This window comes from Saccopteryx leptura, chromosome 1 (genome assembly GCF_036850995.1).
Source record: "Saccopteryx leptura isolate mSacLep1 chromosome 1, mSacLep1_pri_phased_curated, whole genome shotgun sequence".
In the NCBI taxonomy this organism is placed as follows: domain Eukaryota; kingdom Metazoa; phylum Chordata; class Mammalia; order Chiroptera; family Emballonuridae; genus Saccopteryx; species Saccopteryx leptura.
Window position 1 is genome coordinate 251,143,897 of NC_089503.1, and position 23,119 is coordinate 251,167,015.

At 53.6% G+C, this 23,119-nt stretch overlaps 2 protein-coding genes across 5 annotated transcripts in view; one reads left to right on the plus strand and one right to left on the minus strand.

The window, feature by feature from the left end:
* Positions 1 to 2,641: 2,641 nt before the first annotated feature.
* Positions 2,642 to 23,119, plus strand: part of DOCK6 (dedicator of cytokinesis 6) — a 42,198-nt gene continuing 21,720 nt past the window's right edge. For all 3 annotated transcript variants that reach the window (XM_066345900.1, XM_066345904.1, XM_066345892.1), the window contains exons 1-20: positions 2,642 to 2,770; positions 9,087 to 9,174; positions 9,834 to 10,009; positions 10,278 to 10,346; positions 10,610 to 10,739; positions 11,995 to 12,207; positions 13,174 to 13,259; positions 14,982 to 15,048; positions 15,149 to 15,298; positions 16,187 to 16,267; positions 16,376 to 16,529; positions 16,722 to 16,849; positions 16,955 to 17,048; positions 17,440 to 17,602; positions 20,662 to 20,779; positions 20,850 to 20,920; positions 21,130 to 21,268; positions 21,354 to 21,455; positions 22,209 to 22,295; positions 22,691 to 22,922. In XM_066345900.1, coding sequence (XP_066201997.1) covers positions 2,727 to 2,770; positions 9,087 to 9,174; positions 9,834 to 10,009; positions 10,278 to 10,346; positions 10,610 to 10,739; positions 11,995 to 12,207; positions 13,174 to 13,259; positions 14,982 to 15,048; positions 15,149 to 15,298; positions 16,187 to 16,267; positions 16,376 to 16,529; positions 16,722 to 16,849; positions 16,955 to 17,048; positions 17,440 to 17,602; positions 20,662 to 20,779; positions 20,850 to 20,920; positions 21,130 to 21,268; positions 21,354 to 21,455; positions 22,209 to 22,295; positions 22,691 to 22,922 — 2,392 coding nt within the window. In that variant the 5' untranslated portion in view covers positions 2,642 to 2,726. The remainder of the gene's footprint in view (positions 2,771 to 9,086; positions 9,175 to 9,833; positions 10,010 to 10,277; positions 10,347 to 10,609; positions 10,740 to 11,994; positions 12,208 to 13,173; positions 13,260 to 14,981; positions 15,049 to 15,148; positions 15,299 to 16,186; positions 16,268 to 16,375; positions 16,530 to 16,721; positions 16,850 to 16,954; positions 17,049 to 17,439; positions 17,603 to 20,661; positions 20,780 to 20,849; positions 20,921 to 21,129; positions 21,269 to 21,353; positions 21,456 to 22,208; positions 22,296 to 22,690; positions 22,923 to 23,119) is intronic.
* On the minus strand, positions 17,712 to 22,802 carry ANGPTL8 (angiopoietin like 8). Of its 2 annotated transcripts, none has more exons than XM_066345975.1 (4): positions 22,700 to 22,802; positions 18,725 to 18,886; positions 18,077 to 18,186; positions 17,712 to 17,975 (listed from the first exon to the last, which is right to left on the minus strand). In XM_066345975.1, the coding sequence occupies exons 1-4, from the start codon at positions 22,724 to 22,726 to the stop codon at positions 17,948 to 17,950; spliced, it is 327 nt and encodes a 108-aa protein (XP_066202072.1). In that variant the 5' UTR covers positions 22,727 to 22,802; the 3' UTR covers positions 17,712 to 17,947. The 2 variants fall into 2 exon arrangements, with proteins under 2 accessions (XP_066202072.1, XP_066202065.1); XM_066345968.1 differs by lacking the exon at positions 22,700 to 22,802 and adding an exon at positions 19,059 to 19,457.

The window sequence follows — 23,119 nt, forward strand, 5'->3', positions numbered from 1 at the left end:
ACTGTGAGGGGTGAGGGCAGGAACAGGAAACCAGGTAGGGTATGGCTGGACTGAAACAAGGCAGAGGGGAGAGGAGAAATCTGCCAATCTTTATTCATTTCATCTCTATATTTCCTGCCCAACCTGGCTCCCAGCAGCAGTGACAGGTGAGGCATGGACTTTATTTATTTATTTATTTATTTTACAGAGACAGCGAGAGAGTCAGAGAGAGGGATAGATAGGGACAGACAGAAACGGAGAGATGAGAAGCATCAATCATTAGTTTTTTGTTGTGACACCTTTGTTGTTCATTGATTGCTTTCTCATATGTGCCTTGACCGCGGGCCTTCAGCAGACCGAGTAACCCCTTGCTTGAGCCAGGGACCTTGGGTCCAAGCTGATGAGCGTTTGCTCAGACCAGATGAGCCCGCGCTCAAGCTGGCGACCTCGGGGTCTCGAACCTGGGTCCTTCCGCATCCCAGTCCGACGCTTTATCCACTGTGCCACCGACTGGTCAGGCGAGGCATGGACTTTTAGCCCAGGAGGCTGAACGTTGGGTGAGGGTGGCTTGGGGTGGGACCATGGGTGGGGTCACCCTTGGTGTCTCCCACACCAAAGTGGTTGGACCACTTGGGCAGGTTTGTGGGCTGCTGACACACATGTGCACTTGTCACATGTCAAGCTGGGAGCAACTCTGCTGTGCCCTCACTGGGTTGGGTCAAAGTGGCCGGGTATGAGGGTTTGCCTCCGATCCAGGTCTCCCTCCTGTGGACTCAGGACCTGACACTGATCTGTTGGGGACCGAAATATAAACAGGGTGTTTTTACAATCTGGATATCCAGGGGACAGAGGTGCTGGGCCTAACCCCCCACCTCACCTGCCCAGTTAACAAAGAGCTATACCTGATTCTCACTTGTCCCACCCATGTTCTCCGGGAGAGGCTGGAAGCTAGTTTCTTATTGGTGTAAAGTTAGATCTAAATGGTATGGTGGGGGGGTGTCTTTGAGTTGTCTTGGAAACAATTGAATTGCTAATGGACCACGTTTTTTCCCCTGAATAATGATGGATGTGCTTCTGGGGGCCGTCAATGCATCGGCTTAGGAACAGTAGTTAGTGACTGTTTGCTGTGCGGTCCTCCCGAACCCATCTTTATGTATATATCTTTTTTTTTTTTTTTTTTTTTTTTGAATTTTTCTGAAGCTGGAAACAGGGAGAGACAGTCAGACAGACTCCCGCATGCGCCCGACCGGGATCCACCCGGCACACCCACCATGGGGCGACGCTCTGCCCACCAGGGGGCGACGCTCTGCCCACCAGGGGGCGACGCTCTGCCCACCAGGGGGCGATGCTCTGCCCATCCTGGGCGTCGCCATGTTGCGAGCAGAGCCACTCTAGCGCCTGAGGCAGAGGCCACAGAGCCAACCCCAGCGCGCGGGCCATTTTTGCTCCAATGGAGCCTTGGCTGCGGGAGGGGAAGAGAGAGACAGAGAGGAAGGCGCGGCGGAGGGGTGGAGAAGCAAATGGGCGCTTCTCCTGTGTGCCCTGGCCGGGAATCGAACCCGGGTCCTCCGCACGCTAGGCCGACGCTCTACCGCTGAGCCAACCGGCCAGGGCCTATGTATATATCTTTAATTCTCTATCATTTACTTAATTCCATACCTTTTCCCATTCGAGGACGCCGTAATAGACTTATTGTGGCTGAACCATGACACTGATCCACTGGGCAACTGGGGCAAGTCACTCTGCTTCTCGGGGCCTTAGTTTCCTCATCTATGAATGGGGGATAATGACAGCACCCATACAGTGGAAATAAAATAACACATGTAAAGGCCTTGAGGTAGAGTTGTGTCCTGGTATTTTCAGCCTCAAATTCTCCCTTAGACTGGGTCTGGAAAGGCCATCAGGAGGAAGAATCAGCCTATGCAAAGGCTTTGAGGTGAGCAAGGAATTGGCACATCCAGAGGAAGAGTGGAGACCGGAAACTGTCTAGGACTCCTGTAGTGGGGCTCAGAGAGGGGCTACTGGGGGAGAGTTGAGACCACAGATTAACCAAGACATTCGCCTGTCCTCCCCCCGGGGGGAAGGCTGCCTGGCCAGTCCAGCCTTCTCTACTGGCTCATTCAGGTCCCACCACCAGGTCCTGACTCACATCTCTGGACACATTGGAGCGTAGCTGGAGCCGCTAGGTTCATTTACCCCAGACTGGGGCACATCCTGTGGAGGGCTCAGCGACCCTTGTGATCACTCAGGCCTGGGGAAATGCCCGAACACCTATGTGCCTCAGTTTACTCACCTGTGAAATGGGAGAAATGTTAGTTCCTGTCGTAAATGTCAATGTAAGGCTATGCTTAATAAACTCAAGATTATACTTATTGTGGTGATTAAGGCAATTATTAGCCAGATGGCAGAAAAAGCGTTCTCTGGAATCCGAGGACCACCGCCCACCCCCTGGCTCAGTTTTAAAAGCGTCTCTCCTCTCCTCTCCCCTCCCCTCCCCTCCCCTCCCCTCTCCTCTCTCTTCGGAGTCTCAGTTTCCCCACCCCAACCCCGAGGGAGCGGAGCGACACGGGGACCCGTGCCCCTCCCGCCGGCAGGGGCAGCACAGAGCGGCCCGGGACATCCGGAAGGGCCCCTCCTCCGGCCCCGGCCCCGCCCAGCCCAGCCCGGCTGCCCAGATCCAGGAGGCGGTGGTGGCGGCCAGGACCCGGAGGGTCCGCGCGGTGGTGGCTGTTGGGAAGCGGGGCGCCATGGCGGCCGCCGAGCGCCGCGCCTTCGCGCACAAGATCAACAGGTAGCACAGCCGCCGGGTCCCTTCCTGACGGCCCCACGTGCCGGGGCCCCGCCCCGCCCTGGGGCGGTCTGGCCCAACCCTGCCTGGGCGCCCCCCCATTGAAGCCCCTTCGGTCTTCGCCAGGTCCGCCAGGGCCGGGGGAGGCGGGAGGGTGGCGGAGTCTGAGCTGCGGGTCGCATCCCCGCAGCGAGTACGATGGCGGCTAAGTTCCACCCTCCGAGCTGTGGGACCGTGGGGGCGTGTCCCAGGGGCCTTCCTGGAGGCGGTGGTGCAGGGAAAGACGGAGCCCCGCGTCTTCTGCACCCCTCTCAACCTCCTGGCCCCTCTCCGGTCCCCGAGCCCGAGGGCGCGGGAGTGGGGGGCAACCTTTGCGTTCCATCCTCTGTGCCTGGTTTGGGGCTCCAGGTTTGGGGAACAGGGTTAGTGCTCCTGACAGCTTTTAGAGAAGGCTATGGAGAAGTTTCCCGTACTATAACAGCCCGCTCCACGGGACAGCAGGGTCCCGTGTCCAGCTGTCTGGGGGGCAGGACAGCTGTAGATGTACCCCTGCCCTGATTCAGGCTCTCCTAGCACCGGCTGGACGGGCTAGAGATGGATGAGTGATTGAACGGGGAGAGTGGGGGCTGGGGACAGACCAGCTGGTGGGCAGATGGGGGAGGGGACAGGCACCAGGCGCTGGGGGATCCATTTCCGTGGCCACTGAAGATTGTGAGAGATGCCTGGGAGAGGGATGTCAGACTCGGGATGAAGAGCCTCTTTCTTGCTGGAGCTTTTGCCTCCACAGAGGGGTAAAAATCTGTTTGGTGATTCTCTCCCTAGAAGACTGGACCTGGCCACCCCCAAGTGAAAAGCCAGCCTGTGGGTCTAGCACTGGCCTGATAGAGAGACAAGAAAAGATTCCACCCTTGGAGGCAGATACAATAGGGGAGACAGATGAGAAGCACAATAAAGTAGATTATTCATTAGTGACAAGTGCTATGGGGTCACACAGGGCAGAGAAGGCAGATAGGGAGGGTGGGGGCTATTTTAGATATGAGAGGTGGGTCAGGAATGTCTGGATGAGAGGGTGACGTTTGAATAAATATCTGAAAGAGGTGAAGAAGGGGTCCATGGTCATATGTGGGAAAATGGCCCAAACACAGGAAAGGGCCAGTGCAAAGGCCCTGTGTGTTCACAAAGGCGTAGTGTGCTCAGATCATCTGAGACCAGCCAGGCTGGAGGGAGTGAGGAAGGGGACAGTGGGAACTTATCATACAGGGCTTTTTGGGTTGTGGGGAGGACTTGAACTTTTATCCTGAGTGAGATGGGAGCCAGAAAGTGTTCTAAACAGACGTGACCTGGTGTCTGGGGCAATTTTTTGTCTGTCATCTCAGTCTCTGAACCGTTTCTCTGTCTTTGAAATTTTTGTGTCTCTGAGCTTGTTTCTTTGACTCTTGGTACCTATGTCCTTGGGTCCTGGCTTCCACTATGGGAATAAGAGGGGTCATGGGTCCCATCATTGAACAGATGCTACAGAGCCCAGAGTAAGAAGAGCCGAGAAATATCGTGGGGCCCCAGTGAACCACAAGCAAATGGCTCAAGCCACTCTTTTATTAGGTCTCCAGAGCTGTTTGGTGGACACCCAGGTGTCTACATACTCAGATCTGGACCTATATTCATTCATTCATTCATTCATTCACTCCTTCCTCCCCTCCCTCCCTCCCTTCCTTCATTCCACAAATACCATATTAACATAAGATTGTCCCCCAGTTTCCTAATGAACAGATTCTAGGAAAAACAACAAAATTTTGGAGGACAATTTAAAGGTACAGAGTCTTTTAAGAAAAAAAGAAAACAGAGAAAAAGAGAAAAGTATAAACTCTTACAAATGTAAATAACATGAACAAGTGTTATTGTATGGAATATAATTTGTTCAGTTTTTCACTTGCACTATTTTTATTTATTTATTTACTTTTAGAGAGAAACATCAGTTTGTTGTTCTACTTGTTTATCCATTCATTGGTTGATACTTATAAGTGCTCTGACAATACAATATGGAATGGTGATATGACCAGTGCTTATAATATGTTTATCACATGCTGGTCTCCATCTGGGATGTCTATTGTTTAATTGTCACCAGAGCCCCTTGATATAGGTATACCTGTTGAAATTGAGACTCAAAGTGGTTAGGTCATTGTTGAGGGTCTCTTGTGGGAAAGTGAGCCCAGGAATGTGTGGCCCCAGATCCCAGAACAATCTTGGAAACTCTGCCTCTTCCTGCCACCACACATCCCTAAGCATGTTTACTCATTCTTCCTGAGCATCTAACAGCAGCGTCTTCATTCTGCCCCTCAGTGGTCTGGTGTGGGGCAGCTTGTATTTCTCAGAATGATTCATTGGACTGGTGGAGGGCTGTGAACAGACATTGACAGAATTCCAAAGGAACCTCTAGGATTTCAAGGAAATGGCTCCTTCCTGTCCTGTCCCAAAATATATCTGCAAACACGAGCACACACATATATTATTGCCTTTTTAAAAATTGTTATGTAAGACATGCAAAGTGCAAAGTTTAGAGTAATTATAAAACAAATGCCAAGGAAAAAATCACTTGGGTCAGGATGGAAGCTGTCTCCTTCCTGGGCCTCCCCACTCCAGCAGCCCCTCCTGAGCTACACAGATTTGTGCCATTCAGAACTGCCATGCTGATGGCAGCTGCCATCCTTTCCTTACTTGCATTATGGTTTTCCACCCTAGATAGCTTCCAGGCTGCTGGGGGTTGGTTTTGCCTGTTTAGAGATCCTATAAATGGGATTATGACAGATGTCTAGTCCTCAAACCCAACTTTCACCCAGCATAATGTCAGGGCTTATCTGTCCTGTTGCCTGTAGTCAGGTTCATCCTTTACATTGCTATATCGTATTCCCCTGCCTGTGCCTTCTCTATCTTTGGTCAAGAAGCATGTGAGTTGTTTCATTCTGGGGCTGTCACCATCGGGGCTACTGAGAATATTCTCGGCCACGTGTTTCCTCCTGATTATCTATGCATCCAAATAGAATTGCTGGATGGGCATGTCTTTAGCTTTCCTTGATAATTACAGGTGGTTTTCCAAGGGCGTTTTACAACCAGTGTGTGAGTTAACCATTCTACATCATCATTGGCATTCATATTTGTCTTTACATTTTTCTTCTAGCCCAGGGGTGTGGGGTAGAATGTGAAAAGCAATCTCTATGTAGTTTTATTTGGATTCACTTTCTTCTCTCACTTTTTACACAAGTGGGAGCACATAGCATTCAGAGCTTCTGTCATTCTTGTTCTGGTTTTATCATCCTCCTTCCCTATGAGGGTAGACCTCCATTAATCCGGCAAGCCCTAGGGTAAGGTCCACAGTCTCACGTGAATCCCCGGTGATACTCCATCTTTCTCTTCTGAGCATCTCTTTCATGTCACATAGGGTTGTCGATTTTTCACCTTCAGAGGATTTATCTGACTGATAGCTATAACCCACCACTCGATCTTTAGAGTTTCCCTCATTGTCATTGTGAGATTGCTTCCTTAGAAAATCACTAAATTCAGCCTGACCACGCGGTGGCGCAGTAGATAGAGCATCAGACTGGGACACAGAGGGCCCAGGTTCGAAACCCCAAGGTTACCAGCTTGAGCACAGGCTCATCTGGTTTAAGCAAGGGGTCACTCAGTCTGCTATAGCCCCCCAGTCAAGGCACATATGAGAAAGCAATCAATGAACAACTAAGGTGCCACAACAAAGAATTGATGCTTCTCATCTCTCTCTCTCTCCCTTCCTGTCTGTCTGTCCCTACCTGTCCCTCTCTCTTGTCTTTCTTTGTCTCTGTCACACACACAAAAAAAGGAAATCACTAAATTCAGCTCAACAGTTTGCCTGCCTTTTTGGAACATGCACTATATCAGGGCATCTGGTTTGGAGGTAAATGAAAGGAGTTGGGGGTGACCACCTGGGATGGGGTCCAAAACCTGAGAGCATGAGGCTACCCTTAGTGAGACAGGGAGACCATGGAAGGGCAGGTGAAGGTCATGCTGCATGCAGGACGCCTATAAGAACCCCCCACATGGCACACAAAAGAGACAGGTGTTGCATAGGATGGACCTGAGGATTCTTGAGTGTTTAGAAGATGTTAAAGCCCCAAAGCTGAACAGGACAGGGACGAGGTAGGTTCTGGAGCCTCTGTTCTTGGCCCTACTCCCCATCATGGGCCACAGGGAGTGCCTAGCTCTGCGGGGCACGGACTCTGACCTCCAGCTGACCAGGAGCCCTAGGTGGGTCACGCCTTCTCCCTGAACCTCCCTTACCTTTGGTTGTCAAAAACAGGACCAACATTCCAGTTACCCAAGATCCTCTTTGAGGCCACATAGTGACAGCGAGCCTTACCTGAGTACTTACCATGTGCCACGCCCTACACTCAAAACAGCTCAATAAGGAGTAGACACTGTCCCTTGAGCCCAGAGGTCCACAGAGGGGACGTCACTCACCCATGCACGGCCAGCTCGAGCACAGAGCCCCGGCTTCGTGACTCAGTGTCTGTCTCCCATGGCCATAGTGTTGAGGACACATCCTTTTCCCACTGCAGGGAACTCTCTATAAGCCTATGACAAAATGAAGCTGCACCTCCAGCTCTCCCCCTCTCCTTTCCCTGCTCTGGGGAAGCAGCTGCAGAACAGCTGGGACGAGGACACAGGCAGGCCCCCTGTCCCTGCATCTTTCGTAAATTATCCAAAGTCTTTGTGTGCTCAAGCTTCCAGAAGAAGCAGCCGCAATTTCAGGACAAATCCCTAATTTTGAATACCCTTCGAATTTCCTAGAAGCTTCACTCCACCCCCCAGCCAACAGAAGCAAGACTCAGGAGCAGATGACAGAAATTAAATAGAATATAGGGCCAGAAAAGTAGTGAAGCTGGCATCCCAAACTGGAGGCCCCTACATTGGATCAGGGTCATGGTCAAATTTTGTTTGACCCACACTATTTGAAATCTGAGGCTTCTGGATGGGGCTAAGTTTCTCAGCTGGCCCAGTATCCCCTACCCCCACCCCCACCCTGTCTTACCGGGGCCCACTGCACACATCTATCTAGACATTGGTGTCCTGTGGGCCATCAAGTTTGCAATCCTTAGCGTAGTGCTTTTGGGGAGCCCAACTTTTCATTACGAAAACTTCCAAGCACACAGAAAAGTGGGAAGCCAAAGGGAGACCTGAATACTCAGGCAATTGCCTTCTCAATTTTAAAAGGGACTGAGGCTAAGAGAGGGTGTCCTTATTGCCCAAAGCCACACAGCTAAAAGGTTTGGGGTTTCCCCATACTTACAGTAGATTTAAGACAGTTGGGCTAGGTGGGTGTTTGGGAGGGATTCACTCATTCCATCAAAACCCATTTATTGAGCACCTATTATATGCAGGGACCAGTTCTGGGGCCTCCCTGGGGATCACATAGTCCTGGCTCAAGGAACAAGGGTCCATGGTCAGAGCATAGAGCCCAGCTTCGGGGCCTTTTGCATTTGCTGTTCCCTCTTCCTGGCACACTGTTCCCCCAGACAACTGCATTGCTCTCTAACTTCCTCCTTCCAAGCACTGCTGAAGGAATTGAGGGACTGGGGGATCCCTGCCCCCACTGGGTCTGTCCCAAATTCCCCTGCTGGTCTCATCCCCTGGGGGTCTTGTCCCTCCCTGACTTGGAAGGGTAGTGCATATTTAGGTGACTTAGGAAGGCCACAGCCGTAACCTTGGTTGCAGGTTGCCCTGTGAGGGTTATGCTGGTCTCTTACAGGCTCATCTCAGGCTCTCTGAGAATGTGCGCGTGTGGCGTGCCTTCCGAATGCCAGGCCCCTGCTCAGCTACCCACAACAGCTCTGCGAGGTCAGGGCAACTATAAATGTGTAAATGAGGCTCAGAGTCAGGAGTGACCTGTCTAAGGCCCCCTAGCAAGCACACATATGAGATAGGCTGCACAGTGAGATGTGTTTGAAAGACCCCAGGGTGGGCAGAGGTCCCTTAGATGAGAAAGCAGAGACCAGCGGGCTGGCATGGTAGGGTGAGGGTTGGAAGAAGAGGGCTCTGTGACCCCTCAGGCCCTTCCCAGTGGCAGTTACCCCCATTTGTGCATGGAGGGGGGGGGCGGTCGGAATGGCCTACAGCGTGAGAGCTGTGGATGTGGAAGCCCGAGTTCTCTTGGCCTTGCGGTCTGTTTTTTTTCTTGCTATAGCCTGGATTTTCCTCTCGTAGAATGAATTTGTTGGCCCCAAAGCCCAGATTGTCAGGGCCCTGCTGCCCAAGTTTTCCTGCCCTCACGGTCCCTTTCCTGTCCCCACAGGACAGTGGCAGCCGAGGTGCGGAAGCAGGTGTCCCGGGAATACAGTGGCTCTCCCCACTCCAGCAGGCGCTGCAGCAGCTCCGTGGGGGTAGGTATTTGGGACATGCCTGCACTAAGACCGGGCCCTCTGACAGAGGTGGAATTCTTCCTGCCTGGCCTCTGTCTCACCCATCCCACCCCATAGTGCCCGGTCCTGTGCGGAAGCTGAGGCAGGGAGGGGTTCCTGCCCTGGCCCCAGTGCTTTCCCCATTCCTGCTTCCCCGTGAGTGGGGAAGGTGGTCCCCCTCTCTGCAGCTGCTTCCTGGGGGCGGGGGAAAGAGGCTCCAGCCTGGTGTAGCCCCCCTCCTGCTGCCTGGACCACCAAGATGAAGATGGGGGGGAAGGTGGCCTGGAGGATGGGGGTTACATCCAGCGGCAGAGGGAAGGGGGAGGAGCCGTCTTGCCACAGGGCCTTAGGAATTGTCTGTTTCTTTGCTGCAATCAATAGGCCTTTCCTTCCACCGTTAGTTCCCTGCCCTTCCAGGCACAGGGTGTGATTTCCTGCCTGGAAAGAGGGGTTAGGCAGGCCAGGCTGAGGTGAGAGAGGAGTCTGAGGTCACTGTCCATGAAACCTCTACAGCTCAAGCACCCTCCATGGCTCGTTCTGCCCTCTTATTCAAGTCTGAGGCCAGCCCATGCCCCTGCTTGCCCTCTTCCCCCATGCCTAGTGCCCAGAACAAAGGTCACAGCTACTTTGCTCTGACCCAGGTCCCACTGACTGAAGTCATTGAGCCCCTGGACTTTGAGGATGTACTGCTGAGTCAGCCACCAGATGCTGAGCCCGGGCCCCTCCGAGACCTGGTTGAGTTTCCAGCTGATGACCTGGAGCTGCTGCTGCAAGCCCGAGAATGCCGGACAACAGAGCTTGGGATCCCCAAGGATGAGTGGGTGCAACCACAAGCCCTCCCCATTCATAACTCCACTCTGCCTCCATGCACCACCCCTCATCAACACCCCCTTTCCCATCAAACTCCCAACAGCCCTGAATTCGAATCTCCCTCCTGTGTGTAACCTAGGACAAGTCATCCTCCCTTTCTGAGCCTCCATCTCCGTATCTCTGAAACCGGCAGAAGGGCCTGCCCCACCTCACAGGCCACTGGAAGGACTAACACTGGGCCCTGCCTCTGTTTACCCTGATTTTATTTTGAACAGAAAACTAGATGCCCAGGTGAGGGCTGCAGTGGAGATGTACACAGAGGATTGGATCATCGCCCACAGAAGGTGGGTCTGGCTGGGTGCAGCTCAGGGTAGACCTCAAGAGGGTAGAGGGTCAAGAGGCCAGGTCTGAGCCCAGAAGAGCCTATCGTCTGTGGCTGGTCCTCCTGCTTATCTACCCACTGTCCCTGCAAGGACAGCTGGACTTCAGTGATGGAGTACAGGGGAGGTGGATGGCCTTGCAGGCATCACCTGGGGTCTTTCAGGTGTGTTGGGGTGCATTGGGGAGCCTTGATCCCTGCTACCCACTCAACCCTGCCTCCTCCTAGGTACCAGCATCTGAGTGCGGCATACAGTCCCATCACCATAGAGACCCAGCGAGAGCGGCAGAAGGGCCTCAGCCACCAGGTCTTTGAACAGGATGCTTCTGGAGATGAGAAATCCGGCCTGGAGGACTCGGTGAGGAAACTGTGGGTGGGGTCACTGCAGGGGTATGTGTGTGGGCTCTGTTTCCAGCTCTCAGTCACATGAGATGGGGAATGACCCAAATAGCCTTGAATTCAAAAGGAAATGTATTGGCCCCATAAGTGAAAAGTTAAGGATAATTATTAACATTTATTAAGTGCTTAGTGTATACTAAATGCTTAATACTTGCCTCATCTTTTATCCTGTAAGTAAGAGGAATCATTACATCCATTTTACAGGTAAAAAAAAACAAACAGGGACCAGTTCTGGGGCCTCCCTGGGGATCACATAGTCCTGGCTCAAGGAACAAGGGTCCATGGTCAGAGCATAGAGCCCTTTTGCACTTGGTGTTTCCTCTTCCTGGCACACTGTTCCCCCAGACAACTGCATTGCTCTCTCCTTCCCTCCTTCCAAGCGCTGCTGAGGGAATTGAGGGACTGGGGGATCCCTGCCCCCACTGGGTCTGTCCCAAATCGCTGTGCTGAGGCACAGCAAGATGATTAGAGGGCCTTCACTGTCCCACTCGCTCTCTAGCCTATAGTTTATCAACAAACATTTATTGAGCAGCTACTTTATACCAATAATAATTATACCAAGAATTATTGTTATTGTTTTTTTTATTATTATTTATAGAGGCCCTTAGAGTTGGGGTCTCGACCTGGGGTCACAAAGCTGAACTGGGATTTGAACTAGGGCGGTCTGGCTCTGACCATAGCTCTGTTTGGGAAGTCAAACAAGATTCTGGGCCAGGGACAACCCTAGTAAGGAGAACGCTCCCTCCCCTGGCAATAGTGAGCAGAGTCAGGGAAAGTTCTCATTGGTCCAGCCCAGGGATGTCCTTCCTTTAGAGCCAGTCTCTGAGACTACTAGATGTTGTACACTGATTGGTCAGACGCAGGTCTTGTGAATCCCAGAGCGTATGGGTAGGAGTAGTCTTCCCAACAACGGTAGTGGAGGGAGGCTCCCCAAACAGAAGTTTCTAGGAAGCGGGGCAGCAAAGCTCCTAGGTGGCCCTTGTTGTGGTGACTCGTGCTTGCCCGTTCTTCACTAGCAGGGGCAGCAAAGCTCCTAGGTGGCCCTTGTTGTGGTGACTCGTGCTTGCCCGTTCTTCACTAGCAGGGGCAGCAAAGCTCCTAGGTGGCCCTTGTTGTGGTGACTCGTGCTTGCCCGTTCTTCACTAGCAGGGGCAGCAAAGCTCCTAGGTGGCCCTTGTTGTGGTGACTCGTGCTTGCCCGTTCTTCACTGGCAGGATGACCTCCGGCACTCCTTGGGCTCCCCGGAGGACACTCCCCGAAGCAGCGGTGCCTCTGGCATCTTTGACCTGAGGAACTTGGTGGCCGACTCACTGCTGCCCTCGCTGCTGGAGCGGGTGGCCCCCGAGGACGTGGACCAGCGCAATGAGGCCCTGCGCAGGCAGCACCGACCCCGCACCCTGCTCACCCTCTACCCGGCGCCTGACGAGGTGGGTGCCTGCAGGCCTGCATAGGCCCTAAGGCCAATACCCATCCAACTGACATGTACCCTATATTATCCCACCAACATGTACTGGGTGCCTACTGTGTACCCTGTATTTTTATTCAGTAGCTTATATTAGATGCCTAATAGGTAACCCTATATATATTCAACTAATATTTATTATGTATCTTCTGTATAGTTCTCTTTAATCAAACAATTTATTGAGTGACTAATTTTTGATTATATATTTATCTAACCAATGCTTGTTGGGCACCTAGTGTATACATTTTATTTTTATTCAATGGCTTTTATTAGACACCTCCTATATACTCCTATATTTATCCAACCCACTCTTTTGTATACCTAGTATATATACTTATGTTTTCATTCAACCATTTATTGAGTACTTATTATATACTCCTATATTCACTCAGTCAATGCTTATTGGGTACCTAACATCTATGTCTATATATGTCCAATCAGCATCAATCAAATGCTTTCTGTATACATCTGTTTATTCAACTTTTAGTAGGTATCTACTGTAAACCTCTGTATTTATTCAACCACCATATTTGGGTGCCTATTGTATGGCAGGCACTGGGGATACAGCCATGAACAAGATAGACCCAATCCCTGCCCGCCCCCCAAGTTCACAGTCTAGTGGAAGAGACATGCTCCACCCAGGAAATGAGGTACTGATAATTGTCCCTCACATGACCCTTGATGTCCCAGCCACATGGCCCAGAGTAACAGGGCATTGTAAGCACCTGGAAGAGGTGCCTATCGAGGCCTTAGGGGTCAGAGAAGGCTTCCTGGAAGAAATGGAAAGTAAGGAGGAGGGGAGAAGCGTTTGCAAAGGCTCAGAGGCAAGGGACTTCAAGTTTAGTCAGGCTAGGGGTAGAGCTGGTCTCAGGCTGTACATTCCAAGTCTTTTCTGGAGGATGTGTCCCAGCTGCCCCCTGGTTCTTGGCAGGATGAGGCTGTGGAACGCTGCAGCCACCCGGAGCCGCCCCACGAACACTTTGGACAAAGGATCCTGGTCAAGTGTCTGTCACTTAAGTGAGTGTGCTTGTCTGCCTCTCCCTTCAGACATGTAAGGGGACCAGATAGGTTGTGGTGTGGCACCCTGGTGCTCATTGCAAGAACTCTGCCATTACCGTGTGCAGCCCTGGGACCCATTTTAGGTGGGAAATAAGACTTCCTTATTTATTAGTCAAAGCCACCAAGCCTTAAGTTCTAAATGCGTGCCAGGCTCTGTTCTCATCCTTTCATGTATGTTAACTCTACAACCTTGTGAAGTTGGTGCAAGTAGGGAATCCAAGGCATAGAGTTATGAAGTCATTGTGCCCAAAATCATACAATTTGTGAAGCCAGAGTCCAGCATGTACCCACTCTGCTGCTGGGACGTGGGTGGAAGGGGTGCTGGTGACCCTGGGGCTTGAAGCCCCCCCCCCCCACATCAGACCTCCAGGGAGCAGCCAGAAGTGCGTGGGAATAGAACTGAACAGGATGTGGCCTTGGACCTGAGCCTGTCCCTGCCCCTCCCCACCCTGAGTTCCTGCTTGGACGGGGACAGGAAAGAGAGGCCTAGTCTGGCCTGAGGCCCGGGTGGGCCACCTGCCCTAAGCACAAGGGTTGGGAACTGGCTCTGTGGGCTCATCCAGTCATTCAACGTTCATTGAGTACCTACTATGTACAGGGCATGTAACCATGGGATGACCAGACAGAGCTCTCTAGGTGGTGGCCACACATCCATAAGGGTGGGGTGACGTCTGGAAAGGGGAAAAATGAGGCCAAGAGGTGGGTTGCAACTAAGCTGTGCAGGAATTTGTTCTCAGGGAAGCCTCAAATTTTAAGGGTTTTTTTTGTTTTGTTTGTTTTTGTTTTTGGATTTGTGAGAGAAAGAGAGGGACAGGAAGGGAAAGAGATAAGCATCAACTCACAGTTGCGGCACTTTAGTTGTTCATTGATTGTTTCTCTTACATGCCTTGACTGGGGGGCCCCAGCTGAGCCAGTGACCCCTTGCTTAAGCTAGCAATCTTAGACTCAAGCTAGTGATCTTGGGCTTCAAGCCAGCAATGTTTGGGCTGAAGCCAGCAGCCATGGGATCATGTTGATGATCCCACACTCAAGTTGGTGACCCCTTGGTCAAGCTGGTGAGCTTGCACACAAGCCCAATGAGCCTGTGCTCAAGCCAGCAAATTCAGCGTTTCGAACCTGGGTCCTCAGTGTCCCAAGTCGATGCTCTATTCACTGTGCCACTGCTGGTCAGACTCAAAGTATAAGTTTTAAGATGCTTCCTTAGAAGGGACATGGTAAGTGGGGGCCAGCAAGACAGAGTAAGACAAGTAGGTGGTTACAGTGACCATTCAGGTGAGGGAACGTGAGACTCAACCCAGGGTGGCACAGATGGCAGAGAACACCCCAGAGAGGGGAGGCTGGGAGCCCAGGAGTCAAGAATTTCAAGCAGGGGAGAGAGTTTCTTGTGCCAAAAGCTGCTTCTGTGCCAGCTGAACAAGGGCCATGGTTTTGGGTGAAGGGGCTCTGTGAGTTACTGACAGAGGAGGGGAAAATCAGTGCCTCAGTTTCTTCTTTTGCAAAATGGCCTTATTATTTTCTACAAGGCCTTAAATAATAAATAGCTGTTCTGTGTGGCCCAATGGGAATTTGATGCCCCTCCATGCTGTGCCAAGGCTGGGTTTGGCCTCAAGAGGGAGTAGGGAGGGTGGATGGGGGGAGTGTCAGGGACGGCCTCTGTCAGATTGCTTCAATCACCTACAGATTTGAGATCGAGATCGAGCCCATTTTTGGCATCTTGGCCCTGTACGATGTACGGGAGAAAAAGAAGGTAGGAGCCCCTTTCTTCCCCTTCCTCCCTCACTCCCCTCTTTGTTGTGAGGCTGTGGGCTTCTTGGAGGTGGTGGCCCAGCAGCCTTTTGTGCCCCCAGATCTCGGAGAACTTCTACTTTGACCTGAACTCAGACTCCATGAAGGGATTGCTGCGGGCCCATGGCACTCACCCAGCCATCTCTACCCTGGCCCGCTCCGCCATCTTCTCCGTAACCTATCCGTCACCTGACATCTTCCTAGTCATCAAGGTGCCCACGGAGGCTGGGCAAGGGGGTGGTATTGGTAAATGCAAAGAGCACAGTCTCTGCTCTAATGGAAGAATACAGACATATCCCAAGAAGGATTATTAGGTCTCTTGTGTGGGAAGAACAGGTAGTCGGGCAAGCCCAGAGGAGGCTCCTGACCCAACTGAGGTGGAGAGAAATCACCAAGGGCTTCTGTGGAGAGGTGACAGCTGAGACAAGACCCATGAGTGGGAAGCCTATAGAGAAATGGCATGCTGGCATAAGGAGACATGTTTAAAATATTTTTTTAAGTTGAGAATTTTTCAGTGTATTAGGGGAAGAAAGACCTAGTTGGCACATTTATTTGGGATTTTCTGTTTCCAGGAGTGAGCTAAAATTTCCTTACCTAAAACATTCAGTTGGGTTACGCTAATGACATTAACTGAGCGCCTGTAGGTAGGCACTGCTGACAGTCAGACAGGCTTCAGTGGGGTCCCACCTTTAGTCCTCACAGCAGCCTTGGGAGGTGGGAGTTGCCATGGCTCCATTTTCCATATGGGGAAACCTAGGCTCAGAACAGGGAAGGGATCTGCTCAGGCTCCCACAGCCCGTAATCCTCAGGATTCAAGTCCAGTTCTTGGAGAGGCCTCTCTTTATACTAACAGAGTTGTAGATATAGGGAATATATGGGGCCTTGGCATTGGGATGGGTTCAAATGGTGGGGAAGGGGCAGCTGGCCAGGCAAGTCAACTGCTAGCACTCAATCCTGAGGACAGTGGGAGCCACTGGAGGTGTTGGAGCAAGAGGTCAAGTGAATAGGGTGCCTGGGTGCTCATGAGAGTTCAGGAGGTTGGGGGTAGGGTGGGGAGGTTAGGGTCTGGCAGTGTCTAACTGGGCCTGCCTGTCCCTCAGCTGGAGAAAGTGTTACAGCAGGGGGACATCAGTGAGTGCTGTGAGCCCTACATGGTGATGAAGGAGGTAGACTCAGCCAAGGTAAGTGGGTGGAGGCTGGACCTGGTGATGAATTGGGCCACCCAGCAGGGCAGATCCTGCATTCAAGGGGGGCACTGAGCTGTGGGTGTCGGGAGGGTCTCCCCACAGAACAAAGAGAAGCTGGAGAAGCTTCGCCTAGCGGCTGAGCAATTCTGCACCCGCCTGGGCCGCTACCGCATGCCGTTCGCCTGGACAGCTGTGCACTTAGCCAACATCGTGAGCAGCGCTGGGCAGCCTGACAGGGACTCGGACTCAGAGGGTGGTGAGGAGGCGGGGCAGATGCCTGGGGTTGGGGGGTGGGGTGGGCTGATGGCCCAGGGGCGGGGCTACTGAGGAAAGATGGGGCGCCCTCTGCTGGCAGTACTCTGTGCCAAGCTAAGTCTCCAAGTTTTTTCTGTCCTTTCGTGCCTCATCTCTGTCCCCCTCCATCCATCACTGTCACTACCTCTCTTAGAGCGCAGACCTGCCTGGACTGACCGCCGCCGTCGGGTGCCCTCAGATCGGATGAGTAGCGGGGACGACGCCTGCAGCTTTTCTAGCTTCCGCCCTGCCACACTAACTGTCACCAACTTCTTTAAGCAGGTGTCGTGGCCATAGGAAAGGGGGCTAGGGTAAGGGTGCTGAGGGACAACCCCTGTGGCCACACAGGCCCCAGGGAGCCAGCTCATGGGGGCGGGTCCGATGCAGGAAGCCGAGCGGCTCAGTGATGAGGATCTCTTCAAGTTCCTGGCTGATATGCGGCGCCCGTCATCTTTGCTACGGCGTCTACGGCCTGTGACCGGTGCGTGGCACAACCCATAAACTGGACATGTCACTCACACAGTCACTCAACAAACACACTGACCACCTGCAGTGTCTGGCCCTGGGGACTCAACAGTGACCATGATAGACCTGACTTCAGGGGTGGACCTTCCAGTGGGTGCCACAGATTAGAAACAGAGTAACTAAGACAGATATTGGGTCAACTGGCAGATGTAATGGCAGGGAAAACAATGGATCCTGAGAGCAGAGCTGCTCAGTATTGGGGCAAGAGATGGGAATTGAGGGCAACTTCTGGCCTTAACCACCAGAGGGCATTGTGGGAGAGTCAGAGCCCTTACCCCAAAGCCCATAGAGGGTGGGGCCTGGCCAAAAGGCTCCCAGGCAGGTGCAAACTGGCTTGCCCTCCCCAGCTCAGCTCAAGATTGACATCTCCCCGGCCCCAGAGAACCTGCACTTCTGCTTGTCCCCTGAGCTGCTTCATGTCAAGCCCTACCCAGACCCCAGGGGCCGGCCCACCAAGGAGATCCTAGAGTTCCCTGCCCGTGAGGTCTACGCTCCCCACACAAGCTACAGGTACAGTCTCTGGGGCCCAGCTGGACACATGAATGGGGGCATTCAGGCACCGTGCAAAGTGAGGCCCCTCTTCTCCCAGACACACAGACACCCAGGGTGAAATGCTGCTGCTTGCTTTAATGGGTCTTTTGGCATGAAAGGAAACATGTCTTTCCTTCACCCTCCTCAATGGGGCCATGTCTTCTGCCTTCGTCCCCACCTGCTTCTGTCTCTGCTCTGTGGCCGGAAGTGGGGCCTGGCAGCCTGGCCAATCCCCCAGACAGGCAGCTCCTCCCTGTTCAGGGCCACACGGGGCGTGGAAGCAACCCTTGGTGCATGACTGGTCCTCAGTTTCGCCAGGAAGGCTCAGGCTGGGAGCGCTGCTGTGTGGAGTCTGGGAGGGAGATGAGGCTCAGTCAAGCCGGGGGGCTCCTATCCAGCTTCCCCGTTACCCCAATCCAATTCTCCAGCATGCCCAATCACATCCTGGCTCACCTCTCCTGGATCTGTTGCAGCCGGTGCTGCTGTGCCAGCAGCTCCCGCCTCTGTCGCTGCACATGGCCTGTGAGGGCCCACACAATGTGGCTCTGCTTGTCAGCACGGTCCTGTTGAGTCAGGACAGAAAGCTCAGCTGGGGGCCACCTCACCTCCTATCCCCTGATCCTAAGCCTTCCCTCTCCATTGCTATTTGTGTGACCCTGCAAGTCACTGCCATTCTCTGGCCTCAACTTCCCTATCTGTAAAATGGGGAAGAAATGGAACTCATTTGGTGGAATTATGAGCTTGATATGGATTACTAAAGGGCACAAAACAGTGCTAGGTACTTACTGGACAATCAAGAAATGTAACCAGTTATTCAAAATAAGCATTTATTGAGTACCTAGCACATTCCTGGCCCCATGCTGAATATTTTATCTGCACTGAGTCTCTGGCTCCACTCTGACCTCAGTGTTACCTTTATTTACAAATGGAGAAACTGAGACACAGAAAGAGACATGGCTTTTGCCCTGGGTCACATGGGAGAAACCATGGTGCTGGGAGGCTGACCTGGATGTGAGGGGTGGGATCTCTGGGACTTTCTCTAGAAGCAAGTTCTGGCTGGGATTCAGGGTCTTGACTCACCCAGGGCTGGGAGCATCTTACCTTTAAGGCCTCAAGTTCTTGGCGAGCATGTCCCAGCCAAGTGCCTCTCAGCCGGACTTCTAGCTGCTGCATGCTTTCCCGTAGCACCTGCTGTCCCTGGGCCACCTCCTGCAGTGTCTGGGCTGTGGCTTCTGCCTGCAGCTTTAGATCATCCTCTTCCATCTGATCAATAGTGAGACAGTAGGATGACCAACTGGTCTTTGTTTGCCTGGGACATGCCTGATTTTAATACTGAAAGTACTGTATTGCAGGAACCCCCTCCTCCTGGGTAAACCCAGACATAACTCCACTGCAGTTCCTACCCACCCCACAACACCCCAACTGCAGTGCCCACCTGCATCTCCAACAAACTTGCTTGTAGCTCCCGAGCTGCGTCTCGGCCCTGGCTGACCTCCTGCCCCAGGAGGCCCAGTGCATGGCCATAGAAGCCTAGGCTATGCCTGGCCTCCATCAGCTGTGCCTCTGTGACTTTGTATACACCATTGAGGGCCTGGCCCAGCTGCAGGGCCCCATGGAAGAGCAGGGTCAGCTCCTCGTGCTGTGCCGGCTCCAGGCTTCCCACGGGGGCTGCAGAGGCAAGCCCAGCCACCACTGGCAGAGCACACAGCAGACACAGTGTGAGCATGGGTATGGCTAAAGAGCTGGGGATGCAGCCACGCGCCACTGCTGCCTCCTTTTATGCTCCAACACCCCTTTAACCCCCGGTCAATTGTTAACCAGCCAGTCGGTTGCCTGTGTTGTGCAAGGGCCTGGCAGTGGCACGATGGTTGCATCAGGCAAATGTCTGGTGGGGCCACGCTGCAATCATGCTGACTGGGGCTCGGGGCCAGGTGTGGGCTGGGGGCACTGGGAGAGGACAGGCAGAGGTCCTGCTGGGGGACTCTGAGGCTTTGAGCTTTGGTTTTGCCACTTGTGGCTATGTGCAACAATAATGGTAATAATAGTGAGGCTTTTGTGAGTTCTGTCAGTTTCCTCAGAGCTGTTCCACAGCCATTACAGTAGTTGATCTCCTACCCTTCACACAGCCTGTGTTGCCGGGCGTCTTCTGGGCCTGGTTGAGAGCTGGGGGTGTAGGTGCAGGTGGCAGAGACTCTCTCAAGGCCACACAGCTCGACCTCAGGACCCACACATGCCCCGGATCAATGCTAACTGCCACTTTTCTCTCTGGATAACTGTGGGCAAGTGCCTCACTTCCCTTGCCTGTAAAATGGGGGTGGCATTAGTTCTGCTTCATAAGCTGCTCATTTCATGTTCATAAGCTGCTCATTTCATGTTGAGTGCTTAGAACAGAGCCTGGCACATGGGTGCCCCATTAGTGATTGGTGCAATCAGTGTCATTATTGTTTATCATCTTTGGTGGTATTATGGAGGCTCAGCTAGGAGGCTTGATGCCTCCATTATACAGATAGGGAAACTGAAGTACAGAGGGTGGCTGGAGCTTGCACAGTAACCACTGGGGAGGGAAGCGAACCTCTGATGCCAGCCCAGCCCCTGCTCTGATTCTAGCCTCAGGTTCTCACCCGAGAGACAGGTCATATAACTAGTGGCCTCTCCTGGGGGAAGAGGTGGGCAGGAGCCTGAGTGGGTGAGGGGCAGGTTAGCCCAGGCAAGGCTTATGCCTGACCACTGGCCACCTAGGCCACCTTGGAACCTCAGCCCTGAGCACCTGTTTGTGCCCCGTCCTCCACCTACCATTGCCTCATTAATGCCTCCAAAGAGCTCTGTGTTTCCACCCTTTGCCACAGTTTCCCCATCTGTTCTCTGAGGGTGCCCATCTGTCTCCAGCTCTCTGTCCGTCACATTTCCGGACCAAGCCCCTGATTGCCCCTCACCCAGCCCTCAGTGTCTCAGCCATGTGGCCGTCGCCCTGTGTCCCAGGCCAGGCTTGTTCCTGTAGCCCAGCCTCTTCTGTCGCTCTGACGCCCCGGTCCCCACAGGAACCTGCTCTATGTGTACCCGCACAGCCTCAACTTCAGCAGCCGCCAGGGCTCCGTGCGCAACCTCACTGTGCGAGTGCAGTACATGGCGGGCGAGGACCCCAGCCAGGCCCTGCCGGTCAGTGGCTGGGCCCAGGAGAGGTGGGTGAGGTGTCCCTGGCAGGCCCCTCATGGTTCTGCTTTCCCAGGTCATCTTTGGCAAGTCCAGCTGCAGTGAATTCACCCGCGAGGCCTTCACGCCGGTGGTTTACCACAACAAGTAGGTGGGATGGGGGAACAGGGGCACTGATGGGGGGACAGGAGCAAGAGGAGGGGATGGAAGGTCAGTTTCTGGAAGTGCTAGTTGGGGAACCTGAGGCAGAGAGCAGACACAGTGGGGCCTGCCACAGTGGAGGGACATGTGACCTGAGGCTGTGGCAGGCAAGGGAGAACCCAGCCCCAAGCTGAACCCCAGTCTGGCCCCGCCAGGTCCCCTGAGTTCTACGAGGAGTTTAAGCTGCATCTTCCAGCCTGTGTGACTGAGAACCACCACCTGCTTTTCACCTTCTACCATGTCAGCTGCCAGCCCCGGCCTGGCACAGCCCTGGAGACTCCTGTGGGCTTTACTGTGAGGCCCCTGCCAGCCCACATGCCCCCTCCCGAGCCCTCCCGGCCTCTGTCGGGCCCCTCCCCTGACCCCAGCCTCTTCCTAGTGGATCCCACTGCTGCAACATGGCCGCCTGAGGACAGGTCCCTTCTGCCTCCCTGTGTCTGTGGACCAGCCCCCGCCCAGCTACTCCGTGCTCACACCAGACGTACGTGCCCTGGCTCCCCATCTCTGCCATCATGACCCCCATAGGTCCTGCCTCATGGGCCCCTGGGCATGCATTAACCACCTTCCCACCAACACCCCGTGTCTCGCCAACCCCACTAGCATTCCTCACTCTACTTGTGGTCCCCCATTCATGCCCTGACTTTCTTCCCATCAACACCTCTGGGAGCCTTGTTGTCCTCTGTTAGGGCCTCCAGGGCACCTAACTGCCTCATCACCCCTGTTAGTGCCTCTGTGTGTCCTGCCTGTTGTGTCTCTCCCTGTCCCCCACTATTGCTGCCTCATTAGTGCCCCTACCTCTGTACTCATTGTCCCCCACTAGCAGCCCTGCCTGCTTCCCTGATCACTGTCCCCCAGGAGTACTTCAGGGCCAGCCACCCCCTCCCCCCTCCACAAATGCTTTGTCACTCCCACTTACCCTGGAGCTATTCATTAATGCCCCTGGACATTAATCAAGTCTGCCATTATGCTATTTCCTGATTTAATTCCCTTCAATTAATGTTCAACCTGGGTTGAACATTCTCAGCCTGCCCAGTAGAACCCCCATCGTGCTCCCTTCCAACTGCCCCCACCCCACCCCCTATCTCAGGGCTGGACTGGGGGTAGGGTGCCCAGTTGCTCCCCTAGGCAGGGCCGTCCTCAGGCTACGGTGTTGCAATAGTTGAAATGGCTGGGGCTGGTGGCCTGATCTGAGGGGGAGGGCCAGCCAGTGCCCACTGGGGTGTCCCTCCCACAGGTGGCGCTGCCGGGCATGCGCTGGGTGGATGGCCACAAGGGCGTGTTCAGTGTGGAGCTCATGGCTGTGTCTTCTGTGCACCCCCAGGTAGGTGGTGGAATGGGAATCCAGGAGTTGGGCAACAGTCCCCACTGACCAGGGAGGGACCTGATCTTGGGCCATGGACTTGACATCAGTCAGCTGGATCTGTCTCCCAGGGAGCTGCTGACTCAGGCAGGGTGGCAGTGCCAGTGGCCACTCCGGCTGGGGCTTTGGCCCTTTGCATGGTCTCTACTCCCCACCATTTGTCCCTTGCTATTTCTGTGGTTACTCCCCCTCTCTTCAACCTTCCTTCATCTAATGTCTCATCCCTGTCCTAATCAAATCATTGATCCCAGGCCTCAGTGTTTGCTTATTCAGCCCCCAATCCAACTCAATCCCCTGGGTACTTCTTGGATCAGGGGCCCTGGCCTATCCCCACTTACCCCTCACCCCCCACCCAGGACCCATACCTGGACAAGTTCTTCACCCTGGTGCATGTCCTGGAGGAGGGCGCCTTCCCATTCCGGCTAAAGGATGGTGTGCTGAGTGAGGGCACCGTGGAGCAGGAGCTGCGGGCCAGCCTGGCGGCCCTGTGCCTCACAAGCCCTGAGTTCCTCATCACCTTCTCTCACCATGTGCTGAATAAGCTCATACATCTGGTCGTGCGGCCCCCAATCATCAGCGGCCAGATTGGTGAGCAGGCATGGCCTCAGATCTCAGTTCCCCATCTGGAAAATGGCGCCTCAGTCCTCTGGTCCTGGGTGACCTCTCAGGCCTCAGTTTTCCCATATGGAAAATGACCCAAACCACTGGACTGAGAGCTGGTCCTCTGTAACTCTGATGGCCACATGATTTTTTGGAACCTAAAGTCTCTCTCAGGAAGGTAGGAG